Source organism: Crocodylus porosus, unplaced genomic scaffold (assembly GCF_001723895.1).
Source record: "Crocodylus porosus isolate Cpor-Errol unplaced genomic scaffold, CroPor_comp1, whole genome shotgun sequence".
NCBI lineage: Eukaryota > Metazoa > Chordata > Crocodylia > Crocodylidae > Crocodylus > Crocodylus porosus.
Genome location: NW_017728934.1, coordinates 774,616 through 790,978, shown reverse-complemented (window position 1 = coordinate 790,978; position 16,363 = coordinate 774,616). Strand labels below are relative to the sequence as shown.

The 16,363-nt window shown below is 49.5% G+C and overlaps 2 protein-coding genes across 2 annotated transcripts in view; both read left to right on the top strand.

The window, feature by feature from the left end:
• CUNH6orf89 (chromosome unknown C6orf89 homolog) overlaps positions 1-6,052 on the top strand; it is a 29,340-nt gene extending 23,288 nt beyond the window's left edge. The window contains exon 8 of the mRNA XM_019546228.1: positions 460-6,052. Coding sequence (XP_019401773.1) covers positions 460-545 — 86 coding nt within the window. The 3' untranslated portion in view covers positions 546-6,052. The remainder of the gene's footprint in view (positions 1-459) is intronic.
• A 2,781-nt stretch (positions 6,053-8,833) lies between these two features.
• On the top strand, positions 8,834-16,141 carry PI16 (peptidase inhibitor 16). Its single transcript, XM_019546227.1, has 6 exons — positions 8,834-9,370; positions 12,739-12,957; positions 13,538-13,647; positions 13,963-14,051; positions 14,623-15,324; positions 15,746-16,141. Exons 1-6 carry the CDS (start codon positions 9,215-9,217, stop codon positions 15,868-15,870), a joined length of 1,401 nt encoding a protein of 466 aa, XP_019401772.1. The 5' UTR covers positions 8,834-9,214; the 3' UTR covers positions 15,871-16,141.
• The last annotated feature ends 222 nt before the right edge of the window (positions 16,142-16,363 follow it).

Here is a 16,363-nt window from a genome sequence, read left to right as displayed (position 1 = left end):
CAGTGGTGGCTGTCTTTTGGTGGAGGAGGAAGGCATGTGTAAACAAGGCCAGTGGCCTGATCCTTTCCTCTTTTCTAAAATCCCCACTAAGTTCCCAGGATTATATGAGGTCCCGAGCACAAAGGAACTTCTTATCTGCACTCACCAAATGGCTGTTGTCTCAGCATTTATGTCTGTCCAGGTCAGGGTCCATCAGTGCTTGGAGTGGAAACCATACAAGCATGGGCAAAGTGCTGCGGGTAATGGCACTTGTCATTAAGTGGCTCCTTGTCCTCGGAGTGATTGCTGATCAGTGCCCTGCTGTGGTGCTACAGCCTGAAGAAGGTGCCTCTGGGAAGGAGTTGTAAACCAGGGCCCCTGATCCTACTCTGTCCTAGACCCACGTCCATCACATTTGTGCATAAACAATGTCTAGTTGTATGTCTGTCTAAGACTGCCTTTCCTTTGTGTTTCCTGAAGGCTATGCTAGCGAGGAGCACTGGACACTGAGCTTTCACTCCAAAGGAGCAGAACCTGTTGTGGTTTGCGATGGATCCGCTAGCTAAGAGCTGTGGGGGTAATGAAGCTTGCTTCAGTGCAGGGACATTGCAGCACTGGGGACAAAGAGACTGTGTATAAACACGCTAAGGCTGGTGCAGCTGAAATGTCAGAGAAGGCAGGTTTGCCAACCCTACACATTTATAACGCAGGGGACCTTGCACTTAAAATAACTGTATTCCTGATTTCTGAGGTAGTGTTTGCCTTTTCTCAGAAATGCCTTGGAGAAACTAGAGCTGAAATGATCTGACCCTCAGGTAAGCCATGGATTTGCACTGCAGGTGTTTCCCTGAGAGCAAGCACAGGGGTTTCTCAGGATGAGACTTGCCTTGTGTCACTTGTGAATACTGTGCTTTCGAAATTTCACAGGAAGCTGCAGACTGCAAGAAAATTGTGAATAAAAGTTGTCACCCCAAAGGTGTAATTTGGGGCCTACTAAGGGGGTTGGTTTGCCACGGAGACAAGTTACTGAAAAATGTCATGTGCTTTCCCCCTCGTAACACTTAGGTGGTTACCTATGCTAGCCTGAAGTCATGGTGGCAGGTTGGTTCAGAGACATGAGCTTTCATAGGTGACAGCCTACTTCATCAAGTGCCTACATCTGACCAAGTAAATTGTTGCCTACAAAAGCTCAAGTCTCTCTGAGCCAGTCTCTGAGGTGCCACCCTGCCCTGTCTTTTGCCCCTCATAACATGCATCACTGTGTGCCCCAGAAAGATGATAATATAACCCCCCCTCTCCCCCAACCCAGTTTGGGCTCTGTGCCACAGGGATAAAACAGGCCTTCCAGCCTGGGTTCAGAGGCTGCCACCCAGCAGCATTCCTCTGCCAAATGTCTAGCCACTGACTCCTTTTGTCTGGCTGTGAACGCTCTTCTGCATTTTCCCAACAGCAGTGGCTGAAGCCAGTGAATGGTCACTATATTTTCCCTGTGTCCAGAATGGTTGGCAGGAATGGGGCAGTTGTGACTCTGAGGGTATGGCAGCTTTGGGTGGAGCCCATCTTCGGTGCAGGGAAGTGCTGCGTGAGGTTCTCCTGCCAGGTCTTTGCATCAGATCCGCTCTCCTACTAGTTCCTCTGCTGGGTCCAGTCTCGCTTTGACCCCTCCGTTCAGTGATGGGAGATTTTGACTCACAAACTTGGGAACTCACAATCCTCAAAAAAACCCCCAAAAACCAAAAGTTACCCTCCTGCCAAGCCCCTTTAAAGTGTCCTAAGATGGCTGCCTAAAGCCATTATAGTCTTCTCTTGAAAATTTGGCTCCAATCTAACAGTGGCCAAGGAAGCCTTAATCACAGACTTTGCTTGGGTATCGCACTGCACTTGTTTGGGAAGTGCTGATGCAATTTCCCCGGCTAGTGTAGGCAGGATTTTAAGGAGGGCAGCCTCTTAGGGTTTGCTTCATCTGAAAGGTCCTTCTTCCCTTGTCGTTTTTGTATTGCCTTCTTCTGTACCTCAGTGCTCCATTTCCCTCCAGAATGACCGTTGATATTTTTCCTGAGCCCTTCCAAGCTGCCTCTACATGTTTCCTGTTGCTTGTGCGCTCCTTTGTCCAGTGCCTTAAGAGAGGATCGGTTTCAGCATGTGCAGCGGTTCCTCCCAAGTCTGATCCTTTGGGTCTGTGTTTCTGCTGTGGAAGATCACTTACAGATGTGTCAGACTGAAGTCAGAGTCCAGGGCTGTGGTTCAGGACATAAACTCATGCTTGTTAATGCAGGATGCGAGGAGTTACGGTGTTTACGTTTGAAAGCAAGTTAATCATGTTAGGAGAAGCGAGACTTTCTTCATTTGTAAATATTTTTAGGTCTGTTTAAACTAACAGGCTGGGAAGATTTCTCTCCATCCCTTGCTGGTTTTTAGCGAGAGGCGAGAAACAAAGGGTGCACTTATTTATTATTTGTTACGACGATGATCAAAAGACCTAGGCAGGTTCAGTGCCTTGGTTTGATCCCTGTTCAGTAATCAGCACAGAGAAAGACAGCTCCAGCTCCAAAGAATATTCAGTCTGAGGGTTTGATCCTACTGACATTGTGCATATGCATCACTCGAGTTACTGCTACTGAGTCTGGTGAGACTAATGTGTGTCTGTGCTTGCAGGGTTGGCCCCTAAACAGACACACAGCATAAGCAGAACAGAACATAAAGGGGGATGTTCATGCACTGTAAAGGGCCAACTTAATTGGCAGCAAAGTGTCACCTGGAGTTAGGTTAGTAAAACTTCCAGTATTTCGGTTTTTGGTGTGGTTTAGCCTAATGATTTCACATGCATTGCTGTATCCACAGATGCCCCCCTTTAGCTCTGGTTTCTACTAAGTGAATGGGAATTTTACCCTGCACTTTAATAACAGCAGGACCAGGCACTAGAAACATGAACTAGTGACTTGCTACTTCTATTTTGGCAGCTTCTCAAGTCAAGCTCGGAGGTTAACGAGGTTACTGCAGTCACTTGGCTTTTCTGTGCCTAGTCCCGTTTATATAAAGTTTTAAATGGGAGATGCGTGCAGAGAATATAATGGACCGGGTGTTAAGAGTGTGGGTGGTTTAGTGATAATGTTGTTTCTAAGTGTCCTTGAATGTAACTTGCAGGAAGTTGCAGAGACAGTTCTCAGTTGTGGTTGAAATGGCTGTGTTTTGTGGACCACGTCAGTACAGCTCCCTGGTTGCTTTTTGGAAGCAGAGGTGATCAGTTGATCAACGGTACAATCGGGTTTCTGGCTCTCTAGCAAGCAGTAGATTTTGAAGCCAGTGTGTGCCTGCTAGAAGAGCTTTCCTGCCAATGGCTTCTCCCCGGCACAGAGAGATCTTAGCAGAGCATTTGCAGCTGGTTGGACAGAAGATGGCAAATCTGGCCTGATTGCAGATTCACTTTCCAAGTGCAATTTATGGGCTCTGCATGAGTTTCCAGATCTGTGTCTGGGCGATTGCACTGCATACGTCCCAGCCTCTCTCCCCTTGGAGCGTTCATCATTTGTTTTTGAACTTGAAGTGTTTTTTTCTTGTCCTCTTCCGAGAGCTATAAGGAATTAAAGGCAGCATTAACTGCTGAACTAGAACAGGAGGGCCTGAGTCTACTAATCTTTTCCCCCCCGCACTTAAGAATCAGATTTGGTGCTGTGTGAACCAGTGCCAAGCCCTGGTCTATAGCCAGATTTCAAGCCTATCCTTGTCCTGAGCAGCTGGGCAAACAGCATAACTTCTTTAATGTGGCCTTAGCTGTCAGGATTTGAGCTCTTGCTCAAATAATACTGAGATTGAGATTGTGTGCGCCAAAGTGAAATGTCAGCTCCTGCCACCACATGTGCTGTCCAGGCTAGAGAGGTGAAAGGCTGCAGGCAAGTCCAGTCCCTCTCTCCCCTGCTGAGTTTGTGTTTTGAGGTCACAACTTCACACAGTCACCCAAGAAAGCCATTTCCAAAGGCTGTGGCAGGTTGTGACCTAGGACCTGACAGAAAATGTGTTTAAACCTTGTCCCAGCCAGCCGTTTCCCAGGAATCTGTGGAGGCTGTAACAGAACGGCCGTCCTCTCGGGTAACAGAGCCACCTTAGCAGTGAACATGGCTGGATCAGCTCATTGATGCTGTATATTCTGTCGTGTGTTTCTACCACCTCAAACATTACCTGGGTATTTGTGGGCCCTGTTTCCTTCCCGGTGTCTTGAGACAATCTTTGTGCGCACCAAGTTTCCTTGTTTTGTCTCTCCTTCGCTGGCTTCTTCAAGGTGCCTATTAACACCTTCCACGCAGATTCACCCCCTCTCCTGAACTTCTCTGCCAGCTTCAATGCCAGCCCGGACCTCGACTTGTGATCACTGAAATGCCAGGGGCTTGCGACCTGCTGTGAAAATCCACCAGCTGAAGCTGACTCCCTAACCCATTACCCTAATGGCCCAGGGTCACAGAATATTTTGCTTGCCAGTGTGGGAAGATCACCTGCTCCAGGTGAGTCAGTAGGGAGCATCTTGGAGAGGTTGGATTAAGGCCGACCTCTGATAACAGGAGACACTGATGATCCTTCTCTCCCTGGTTTCTGAACTCAGGATAATCGAAGGCAGGAGAAAAGGAATCTTGTTACGTCCATTCTTTCAACACCAGGAAATATTCCAGCTTCCCCCAGGGCACTGAGGCTGCCAAGTCCTGATGATTTTTAATAGGGCTTGCACATGGAAATCCCCCAGGCAGCTTTACAGCTCTCAGCCTTGGACTTGCTCTGCAAAACCCCAGAGAGTTTTTCCAGGGGAAGAGCCCACTAGGTCACATAGTTTTCACTGCACTTAGCCCCTTTCTCAGCAGCTGTTGCAAAGCAGATGCCCTCCAGCAAGGAACCAGGGATGGGATATTGGCTACACCTGCAATGTTGACTAGGTCTTAGGCTGTCTCATTGCCCATAAGGGTGTGGAGCCAAGGGGCAGGTGGTTGCTGATATGTAGGGGGATAACTAATTTACATTGACTCTGCTATGAAACCCCAGGGCAGGTGAGGCATCTCTAGTTTTGATAGGATTTACCTAGGTTCAGTTAATGCTGTGCTTCCCCCTCTGATGGCTTCTCCTAGTTTGATGCCAAAGCTACAGGGCCTTGATTGTACAAGGACACCTAATGCACATTAGTTATACCCTGGTAAAAACTCTGCTCCCCTCCCCTGCCTTTTTTTCCCTGATTTTTCCAGCAAAGACAAAGCCATGGAGTAGCTGAAGAGAAAATCAAGTGAAAAGGGCTGTGAATGATAAGGGAAAATTGGGTTCAAAGGGGATCCTACAGCCGTTTCTCACAAGCAGTGCTGTAGTGAGTGGCCTGCCACTGTGAAGATGGGTTGCAGGATCACGCCTCTCCTTGCAGCATGCTGAATGCCCTCTGCTCCATGTAATTCAGTGGAAGGCAGGGAGATTCGGGCCACAAGTATGGAGCAGCTGCAGCAGCCTTGCACCCATGACCAGAAAATAAGTCTCTCAGAGGCTTCTACTTTCTTCTCTTCACCTATTTTCTACATAAAGCTACGTACTTACTTTGCTCTTCAGGGCTGCTGACCATAAGTCTTGTAAAGTGTAGATCTACTGTTGTACTAAGCCAGACCTGGGAGATAACTGGCTTTTTCCCTTTGTTTTTGAGACTCGAACAAATGATAGTGTATTGTTAGCATCATCTTTGTGTAGGGGGGAAATAGGGGATATTATGGTTAATTGTAACATATTACAAAGGCTCAGGGCTGTGCTGGGGAAACAATCCTATATATATAGAGCTATATCTATATATATCTCTATAGATATCTGTAGATAGATACAGATGGATATCTGTAGATATAGATATCTATAGAAATATCTATATAAAATACATTAAGACTGTTTTGAATTATGTATCTGTACACTTGAGTAGCTGTTAATGTAAATATGCAACAAATGCAGAATTTTATGGATGGTTATAATTTAATATATTGCAAACTTTGTAAATAGTTGGCTGGGGGGGCTGTAAAAAGTGTAAGTAACTCAGATTTGTATGTACAAATAAAAAAAGATGTTTTTACTTTTTGCAATGAAATACAAATGTTGAGGCACTCCCTCCTCCCTCCCCACCCCCCGGCAATTAAAGAAAACCCGTGTCGCAGATTCAGTTGTCTGTTTGGGGATTATTTTCTCCATTTGTTCCCTCCTTTGAGGTCCTCTCCGAAACAAAAATGCACTTTAATTTCATTTTGCAAATGGCACAAAGCAAAGATTAGACTTGGCTGACAACTCTCTCTTCTCCTCCTCCCAGTTTTTCTTGTGTCTTTTGTCCCCCACCCACCTCCCCCCGTGCACTGAAGCTGTGTCAGGCTCACACATGTCCCCACGTGCCAGTGTATAACATGTTATGTAACCAAGTTGTATATCCTAGTTAATGCAGATGGGCTGTACGTCGCCGCCGCGGAGCAGAGCAGTTGAACAAACAAAAGCCACATTCCTTATGCCGTTACCTAACGGAGCCTGCTGAACTGGACACAAGCTTCTCTGCACATGGGTGGAGGGGTTGGCCCTCGTTTGTTTTTTTTTAATGTCTTTATGCTGTAGAAACAGGTTCCAAAGAAAACAATTGTGGGCGGGGGCCCAGAGTTGAGAAACTGCCTTCAAAGAGCTTCAGAGTTGCCAGCAGCTGTGAGTGACTTTGCTGAACACTTGACTATTACCAGCTATTTTGTGCTGTTAGCTCTGCACAAGGTTGACGTTTGCTGAGGGCGTGCAGTTGGGGCCATGCACACAGCACTGCCAAACCTGCAGCCGTGTACAGATGCCCGGAGGCAAGGCAGCAAGCTGGCATGCTCCAAACCTGGGCAGGCGGAGGGAGCAAGCTGTTTGTGTTGAAAGACCCTCCAGGGTCTGAATTTTTTAACAAGAATGAGGATGTCTTCCCCCCTTTTCTCCCTGCCTTTATGAGGCCACATCCCAAGATCCTTACCTTGTGGTTAATAGGAAGCTACCTGGCATCATTTCTCTGGCTCCCGCCATCCCAAAGCATTCGGCAGTTTTGGACACTTGCCCTACTGCCCGTGGCCTAGGTAGGCTGGACGCTGGTTGAGCTTGGGGGCAGGTGCACAGGAGAAGGGCTCGTTCTGAATCCCGAAGGATCCTGCAGCCAGGGAGACCCAATGGGATGGCATATCTGGGGCTCAAGATCTGTTTGATGACATCCTGACTGGTACTGCGCCTCCCACTTGTTCACCCATTTCCCTTTCCCAGTCACTCAACTCCCTCCCCAACAATTAATATTTTACCTAATGAGCACATCATGTGCTATTCCCATCATTATAATGACTTGTTTGTATTGCAGGAGCACTTAGGAGCCCCGACCATCGCCTTTTTGTGCTAGGTGCTATATAGACACAGAACGCAAATGGTCCTTACCAGTTTCCTAATTCCAACCTTTATCTCTAGACCAGGTTTAGAGAGATCTGCTTGCAGCTTGGGGACTTCTGCAGTGGTCCCAAGCCCCTGTCTTGGTCCACAGAGAGATGGCTCCAGTTCTTCCGCTTTGCTAGCCGTTTCCACAGGTTTCCAGGTCCTTTATTGTAAAGGAAGAGCTAGCTCCATGGCGGTGACTCCTCCAGTAGGTGAGAGGAAACAGGCACCACATTTTGGGTGTGCGACTCCCAGAGGAAAAGGGTTGTTTAAGTTCAGACATCTTCTCAACTGTGTCCTGTGGACACAAAAAGCTGAGAGGATGTTTGAGTTGTCTGAGACATAGTTCTGCTCAAAATGGACAGGACTCTGTCGTACTTGGGTGTTCAGGGCAAGAAAAGCAGCTATACTTTAGTCTTGCATAAAACGGTAATTGTGTGTCTGCAGAACTGTTTTAACTGGTAAGGGTGGTCCTCCCCAAAATGCTGTGATCCAGAGGAAGATGCTACTTAGACCATGTTGGAGTGGAGAGAAAATTCCCAAGGTGATAAACAACTCCATCGTTCAGGAAGTAAACACGGTCAGAAAATGATTGGATAATTAGGACGATATAGCAGGTCCTGATGGTGAAAAGAGAAATGTAGGTAAAATAAAGCGGGTGTAAATGTGTGTGAAGGCTCAAGGGGATGAGTGGAGCAGAACCCCCTTGCAATGAGGCACATGGGTCTACCAGGCGATGACTGAAGCAACCTACCAGTGCCCCCCATGTAATTCGTTGTTACGTGGGTCTGCTTGCTGTCTTCTGCTAACCATTGTACCTTTGTGATTAGAAGCAGAGGTGGATTGGGGGCTGGGGAGGCAAGAGGGGGCAGGACAGCACAGACAGGATATAGGCAGACCTTGGGATTCACTTACAGCATGAGAAAAAGTTAGCAGTACCCTGACCCTGAGCCTGTTGTTCCCCAAAGGCAGCAGAAGGGGCTGCGATGGGGATGCATCGCAATCGCATGTGCAGAGATTGCAGATGGGGCGGGAGTTCTCCGCCTGGCAGGCTCTCCAGAAAGATGTGCTCTCCGCTGTTATGGGATCTGGGGAGCCCTTTGCTGACACCTCATTATTATTAGCTATGGGGGCACTTGTGATGTCGGAGCGTAGCATGAGACACGGCCCTTCCCTCATAGAGCCTGTGCCGAGTTCTGGAGACGAGACGAGCAGCGGGGACAACTGCAATGTCCCACCCAGATCCCATCGTGCATTGTGAGCACGACCCATGCCAGGCTCTGTCTGGCAGGTCTGATGTTAGGAATCGTAACCCAGTGCTTCTGCTTGCTGTTCAATGGCTGGTTGGTTCCTCCCTAGCTGCGGCTGTGGGCTGGTAGCAGGTGCAATGTGCTACGTGTCCATTTGGGGTTTGTTTGGAAAGTGTTCAGGTATCTTTTGGAAGGGGCATGGAAGTAAATAGTCACAGGGTCTCCTGTAAGATCACGGCCATGTTTTAGGTCTGAAATCACCAGCAGCGGCAGGACCAAGAGAGGGAGCTCCTGTGATTGTGGAGAAATTAAAGGGATTTCACTCTCAAGGTCAGTCTCAAGGACTGGGCACAGCTTACTCATCAGTCCCTGAAGCAACATTCCCCTTCCATCAGTGACATTACATGGAATGGGTGTGTTCCCCGTGGCTCTGAAACATATTCTAATAAAGAGATAAATTTCCTCCCCCTAATCTCAGCCTTTGGGTGTTCCTTGTTTTGGGAAGTGCTTTAAATCTCTCTGCCAGAGACATGGACTGCTAAAGCCAGAGACTGACTGCCACAATGCTGAGCTCAGACCTTCCTCGCGTTCTGCTGCTGCTCACGGCCGTGGAGCTGAGCTGGGGGTCCCTTAGTGATGAAGACGAGAGGATGATTTTGCAGATGCACAATCTCTACCGCTCTCAGGTCTCCCCACCTGCTGCAGACATGCAGAAGTTGGTAAGTGTCCCGTGGAAACCTTGGGGTCTTCCTGCACCGGGGTAGTGATGGTCTTCTGTATGGTGCTAAGAGAAACCTTTTGCAGCTGGCTATGAAGGGTCTCTTCTATGTTGAAACGAAATCTTGTATATTATTACACTGGGATGGAAGGAGATCTTCTCTATAGCGTTTGATGTCAGTGGGATTTGGGGGTGTTTCCTGAATTTCCTTTTAAAATAAGAGTCTCCTTTGTCTTTTGAAAATGTAATTTTAAAGATGCCTTTGGGTTCACACATGTAATTGAATTAACTAGAGGTCCAGGGCATGATGGCATTTCTTTTTCCACTAGAACTGCCTGGCTGAGCTACGTAGGGTGCACAGTTAATGGAAATTGCTTCAGTAAAGAAATTGCAAGAAGCAAATGACTGAACTTTCAATTCAGTGGCTGGAGAGATGAAATCCTGCCTGAGATCTGGTAGCAGCGCGTTGTGCAATCCAGCACACATCACTATTAAATGCTTTCGATCATGAATAGACTCTGTTCTCCAGAGACTGAAATATAAAACTGAACCCTAAGCACCAAATTTCTTACTTGATTTTGTCTCTAGTGGGTTCTTCTTAATACTAGGTGCCGCTCTCACAATACTCCTGACACATGGGTTCAACTCAACAAGATCATCCCGTTTCACAATAGGGAAACCGAGGCATGAAGACGTCACTTATCCCGGGTTGCACAGGGTGTGTAATCGTTACGACCTCTGCTGTGATCTGAGACTGGCACTGAGAGCCAAGCCCCACCACCTGCTAGCACTTGTGGTGAAACGTAGAGCAGGAACCATAGAGTGGGGCTTGCGTCTCAAGGGCAGGCTTGAAATTGTGCACAGAAAGTCACGGCGGCAATTGAACGGGGAACGGGAAGTACGTCTTGTAGGCCCCTGCTCTAACCGCTAGAGGGTGCTGCCACTTGGGTCCGAATCCTTGATTCCATTAAGACAATGGCAACTGGTGAATTAGTGCTTGCACCAGGCTTTGAAGGTGGAGGGTGCTGGCTGCTGATGTCTGCAACACTTTCCCCCTGCAGCTGGTTCGTTATCATAATTTGACTCTTCTAGATCCTGCCAACACACAAGTTACCCTGAGTTAACTCTGCTTTTGTGTGCAAACAAAACCCAAGTTAATTTCTCACCGCTTGTAGTTCAGGGATAAAGGTTTGAAAAGCCCCCAAATGATTTAAGGACCCCCATCCCATTTTTGTGGGGTCCACATCCTCAAGCGTATTCGGGCACCTAACCCAGTGGGATGAGCTCAGTAGGGGTTAGGAGCCTAAAAACCTCTGAGGGCTCAGGCCCCCTGACCTGTCTCCCTTTCACAAGGGACTTAGGCACTTAAGAAACAATGAGCCTTAGGTTCCTGAGCAACTGAGAGTGATGTTGATCATTTCCCTGCCAGGTGCTTAATGAAGCATGTTTTCTATTGTTTGTGATGCCCAGCTGCATAACAACAAGGACCTTTAAATGCAGTCCTGTTTGTTGAAAAAAAAACCTAGTTGCAAGCCAGTTTTCAGGGCAGAGGCAGAGATTTTAGTTGAGATGAAAAACTGATTGTTCTGGATTCTAGGCTTACTCCGAGTTGTGTTTCTGGCCTGAATGTAACTGGGGGCTGTGCAGTGCACGAGCCAGCCCTGCAATTTGTGCTGTAAAATGGAAGGGTAAAATCCTTGTGACCTGCTGCTGGTCAGTAGCTGAGTTTTTTTCTGTAGCACAGGGAGTATATGTAAGCCACTTGGCCTAGAAACAGTCCTGGCAGTCCCCTACAAATACCTTGTTTCTACACGGCGCTCGCCTCCATCTGGATTCTTACGGCTCTTTTTCCCTTGGAGAAATAAGATCTGTGCCTGAGTTCACCTGCTTCTGTAGCCAACCCCCCCCCCCCACCACCAAAGTCACCCTCTGCTTCTGTTTGGGACAGCAGAGCTGGTTGCCATGGAAATAGCTATTCAATGGGCATGCGCAAGCCAAAACCATATTTTTGGATGAAGCAACTAATGCAGAAGTTTAGTTTTCTGCCTGTGGAACCGAGCCCCGAGCAACAGGGAGGGAGGGATAGCACAGCCCTGAAGTCCGGTCTGCAGCCAGCACCACAGACCGGCTCTGTGCCGACGCGGTGGGGAGCAATCATTCCCATGCTTTAAATCTGTCCCCTCTTCTCCTTCTGACAGGCCTGGCTCAGACCTGACTGTGCTACATAAAGAAAAAGAAGCCCCCTCAGTCTACTGTCCCTCTTTCACCCCACCACCTGCCCTGAAGATCTGATGGGGATCTGGGTAGCAGAGTGGGTGCCTCTTCTCCAAACCTCCCTCCTCTGCTTGGGCTCTGATGCATAGGAAACAGGGACTGGGTTATAGCATCATCATGCCAACTAGTTACTACCCTCCCCACTGGGCCCCGATCGTGGCCCTACCAAGTGCTTTTGGTCCTGAATGGAGACTACCATCTTCCTTTTCTTTCAGCAGCCTCTAGCTCGCTCCTCGGCCATGGGATGGCAAGACCCCTAAGTCCATTTTGCATGCCTGGGTAGCGTTCCTGCCTGCCATGCCCTGCCTCCTGGTTGGACTTCAGAGAAACCGCTGCCTCTTTTTAATGCTGTGAGAATGGAGCAAGCAGCTGCCTCGCAGGGTCCCCTTCATCCCTCCCCTGCATGAAAACATCTCCCTTTCTTTCCTAGTAACCTGCTTCGCAGGATGGAGCTCAGCTGGGCAAGACGCTGCTCTCAGTGGAGGCACTGGAGCGCTTTCTTGGCAGGGAGCTGTCGGGCTGAATCTCCGCTCCAGCCCATGCACCGCAGGGCCTTGCACAGCCATGAAACTGGGCATGCCTCTGGTTTGTCCTCTCCCTCCCAGTCAGCCTAGTTACCAGTTTAAGCAGAGGTCTTGGGACTGCTGCCCTCCTTCCCAACAAGCTACTTCCCTTCTCTGTACCTCAGCTTCCTCCTCTGTTCAACAGGGTTATCTCCTGACTGGCCAGAAATGCTTTGGAGCCAACGCTGGAAGTGCCTGTCAGGCTGTTGCTATTTGATTGTTGTCTGTTGGCAATCAGGATTTTACCCAGGTCCCATTCATGTTGGTCCCCGTGAATGTCAGTGGAGTGCGGGCACTGCATGCTCCTAGGCACATCTGGAAATCCCTGCATACAGCATTTTAAAGGCCTCAATCCTGCAACTAGACTCCACTGGTCCCACCCCTCCTGCCCTACTTGTGCCGCTGATGGGGATGAGTGGAAGAGTGTGTGCGTGTCCAAGGGCCCAATCCATGCTCCCAGTGACTGGATCCCATCTAAGGACTCCTATTCCTGTCTTCCAACATCCTGATGGTGACTTCGGGCTTGTTTCAGAGCTGGGACCCAGACCTAGGCGCCTTTGCCAAGGCCTATGCAGAGAAGTGCATCTGGGACCACAACAAAGACCGCGGCCGGCGAGGTGAGAACCTCTTTATCATGATGGAGGAGCTGGACCTGCAGCTGGCCATGGAGGACTGGCATGGCGAGTACCAGTACTACAACCTCACCACCACCAAGTGTGCCATGGGGCACATGTGTGGCCACTACACCCAGGTACCTGGATTCAGGGCATCTGAGGGCCCTTGTGGGGTTGGGGCAGGAGCTGTCCCTGGGACTCGATCCCCCCTAGAGTCTTAGTGAATGGTCTCAGATGCCAGGGCAGTGGGCACAGCATACGGATCTCACCAGAACAGAAGAGAGATGGACGATGCTAAGCACAAATGACATAGTTATGGGGTATAGTGAACAGATTTTCATTAGAGATCTGGTGGATAGGAGCCCTTGGGATGACGAGCCTTTAAAGCAACCAATGTATTCAAATGCAGCCCTCTGGTCACTCAGAACACTTTGGTATCAACTGAGCCCACACCATTAGGGATGGGAGCAGGCGTCAGGACACAGGGGCCTGGGTCCCCAGACCTGTTTAGATCTGGGTTTTTCCTTCAGTTGATTATGCAAACGGGGTCTTCTCGTCCAGAAAACAGTTGTGGAGTCTGAGCAGCACCAGAGATCGGGGCATCTGGGTTGCCCAGGCAGGCTCATCTTGTGGTCTCCCTTCCTTCTGATTCACCTGTGTGCTCTCCTTACCTTGCGCCAATAGGCCTAACCCTCCTCTTTTTCCGTGTTGCTTCAGGTGGTCTGGGCAAACACCTTGCGTATCGGCTGTGGGGCACACTTTTGTGAGACTGTGGAGGGCATTGAGGAACGTGACATGCACCTGCTGGTTTGCAACTACGAGCCCCCGTGAGTTTGCACTCACAAGAGCAGCTGTGACTGTATCTTGACTGATCGCATCTATTTACTCTAAACATCCTCCCCCAAGCTTGGCCTTTGCTATCCAGTAACTGGGGGAAGCCAAGGCGAAGAAATCCCTGGGCCAGCAAATAAGACGATGAAGTGTTCAGTAAAAGTGGTTGCTGTTTTTGATCATTTCTAATCCTTATTAAGGGTCTTTGCATGGATAGACATCCACTGACTGTTGTGGGCTGGGGGTTGGAATTTTACCCTCTCTGTTGTTACAAACTCAGTCTCATTTTTATCTGCCTGTTCTGCTTCTAGTGGTAACATAAGGGGACGAAAACCATACAGGGAAGGATCCCCCTGTTCTTTGTGTCCCGAAGGCTATAAATGCATCAATTCGATGTGTGGTAAGTGAAGGGAGAAGGAGGATCTGGGTCTCTCACCAGGAAAGGATTGGAGTGGGAACAATGGGTGAGCTCCCCTAGCTGCCCCCATGGACCAGGCCTCCTGAATCCAATGGGGTTAGTTTCCGAAGGAGGAGCTGCTCCACGACTGAACGGGGGCAGATGGGGGATGACTGAATGGAGGGATGTAAGCTTAGTACTCCGGCAAAGTCATACCTGGTCTCACCGTCACCACTCGAGGACTCTCCTGTACCTTAGATAGAAAAGGCTTCCAACCCTGTTAGCAATCATCTCGAACTTCCTCCAAGGAAGTCTTATTCCAAAGGGGTTGGGGTTTCTCACCTCGGGTCAGACCAGTATCCTGAGACCGATCAGGGATGTCCCTGGGCCCTAGTGGCTACCTCCCCCGCTGCACCATGAGGCAGAAGGAGAGGGGCAAATCCCAAAAGAGAGGCCTGTAGAACAGCTGCTTGTTTCCAAGGTCTTCACTGTCACACCGCTCAGAGAGGCTGGGGTGCAGTCGGGTTTATGCTGACTCTGATGCTAACCCGTGGTCCTCTCTGTCTCTCATCAGAACCCAGTGTAGACTCAGAAGAGACTCCTATACCCACTATGACAACAAAGCCTAGTCGAACCACTATTGCCAAGCTAGCACCTTCCACTACCATTCGAACACATGCCTCCACCACGTGCCGAGCACGTACCGGAACCAGACCAGCACCGACCACAACACACCCAACACCCACCGCTGTCCCAATGCCAGCATCTACTACTACCCCAATACCTACCACAACCCCCAAGCCCACCACTATCACAAAACCAGCACCCACCACAACCACCAAAACCAGTCCAACGCCCCCAACAACTATAAGGTCAACACCCACCACAATGGCAAGGCCCAATCCCACTACAGAAGCTGAGCCAACATCCTCCATAGAGCCCACTTTAGACCTGGACGTTGAGACCTCTCCAGAAATGCAGATAGACTCTGAAGAGGCAACAGAGGCTCTGCCTTTAGATCTGGACCCGACCTTCAGCCCTAATGCCACTCCAGAGGTAAATGGGGAGAGGAAGGAGGTCTCTTTGAGAGCTGAACAGGCTTTCCCCTCAGAGCCACCTCCATCCCTTGAGCTAGTTTCTTCAGAAGCTGATCTAATGTTGGAAGAGGCCAAGCAGATTCTAACTACTGTAAAGCCAGTGCCCTCCAACCCTAAGGCGCCTACCCTCCTGCGTTTAGTGTCATCTTCCAAAGACCTCACTTTCCAGTCCTTGTCAGGTAAGGAAGCTGTGGAGCCTGTCTGTGCCTGTCCCACCTTGAGCGTAAAGACATTAGACACCTCCTGAGTAACGCAGAATGCGCTTGCTAGGGACCGGTACTGGACTGGCCTTCCAACTCCTCCTACTCACGCAGCACGGACCCTGTTCCCCACCCCTTCCCCTGCACGGCACCACCCAGTGTTGGCAAGGATGGTTGGTACTGCCTAAGCTGTGAAGCATGATCCTGCCTGCTCCCCGGTGATGCACAAACGGTCACGACCTGTGTCTTGCTTTCCGAAGGAGCTGCGTGCTGCTGTCCTGCACCGTGGATTGCCCTTGTCTGTGTGGTAGCACGTTGCAGAAGGTGCTGCATGCACTGGGGTTGATTGTTAGCTGTGAGCTTCAGCTTTCACTCCAGGCTCCTTTCCTTCTCCCTACAGGTGCCAAGGAGATGGAAGAAATATCACCAGATGGGCACCGCCCCAAGACTTCATCTGCCAGCAACATCCTGGAGCTCTCTTTTCTATTACTGGCCAGTTCCCTCCTGAGAGCCCTTCTGCTCTGAAGGTTCATTCTTAGCGATCAGTGCTCCGGTCAAGCAAACTCTCCTTCATTACCGACTGTCCCACTACACCGCTGGGTACTGGGTGCACCATTGGCACAAGGGGGAAAGACTTGACTCAGCTAATGCACTCCAGTCTGATTCTAGTTATACTCACATTCAGGCTCCCTCACCCAAGAGGCCAAAGGCAGTCCCGTGAACCCATTATTCCCTAGATACCAATGAAAGGGGCATAGAAGAAAGCTCCCAGCTTATCTGTGGAAGGGCAGGAAAACTGGACAAAAGACGGCTAAATCCCACAGTGTTTCTTCCTCCCTTACCCCAACCTGAAATTCCTTAGCTCCTACTGCAGCCTTTGACTGTGAGATGGGAGCTCCTGAATACTGGGCCTCTCATTCTCCAGCCTAGAGTCGCTGGGTTTGGAAAGGCCCATCACCAAAGTGGAAATGACGGGCAATCCCACAGCTCTGTGGAGCTGGCAGATCCTCCCCATCTC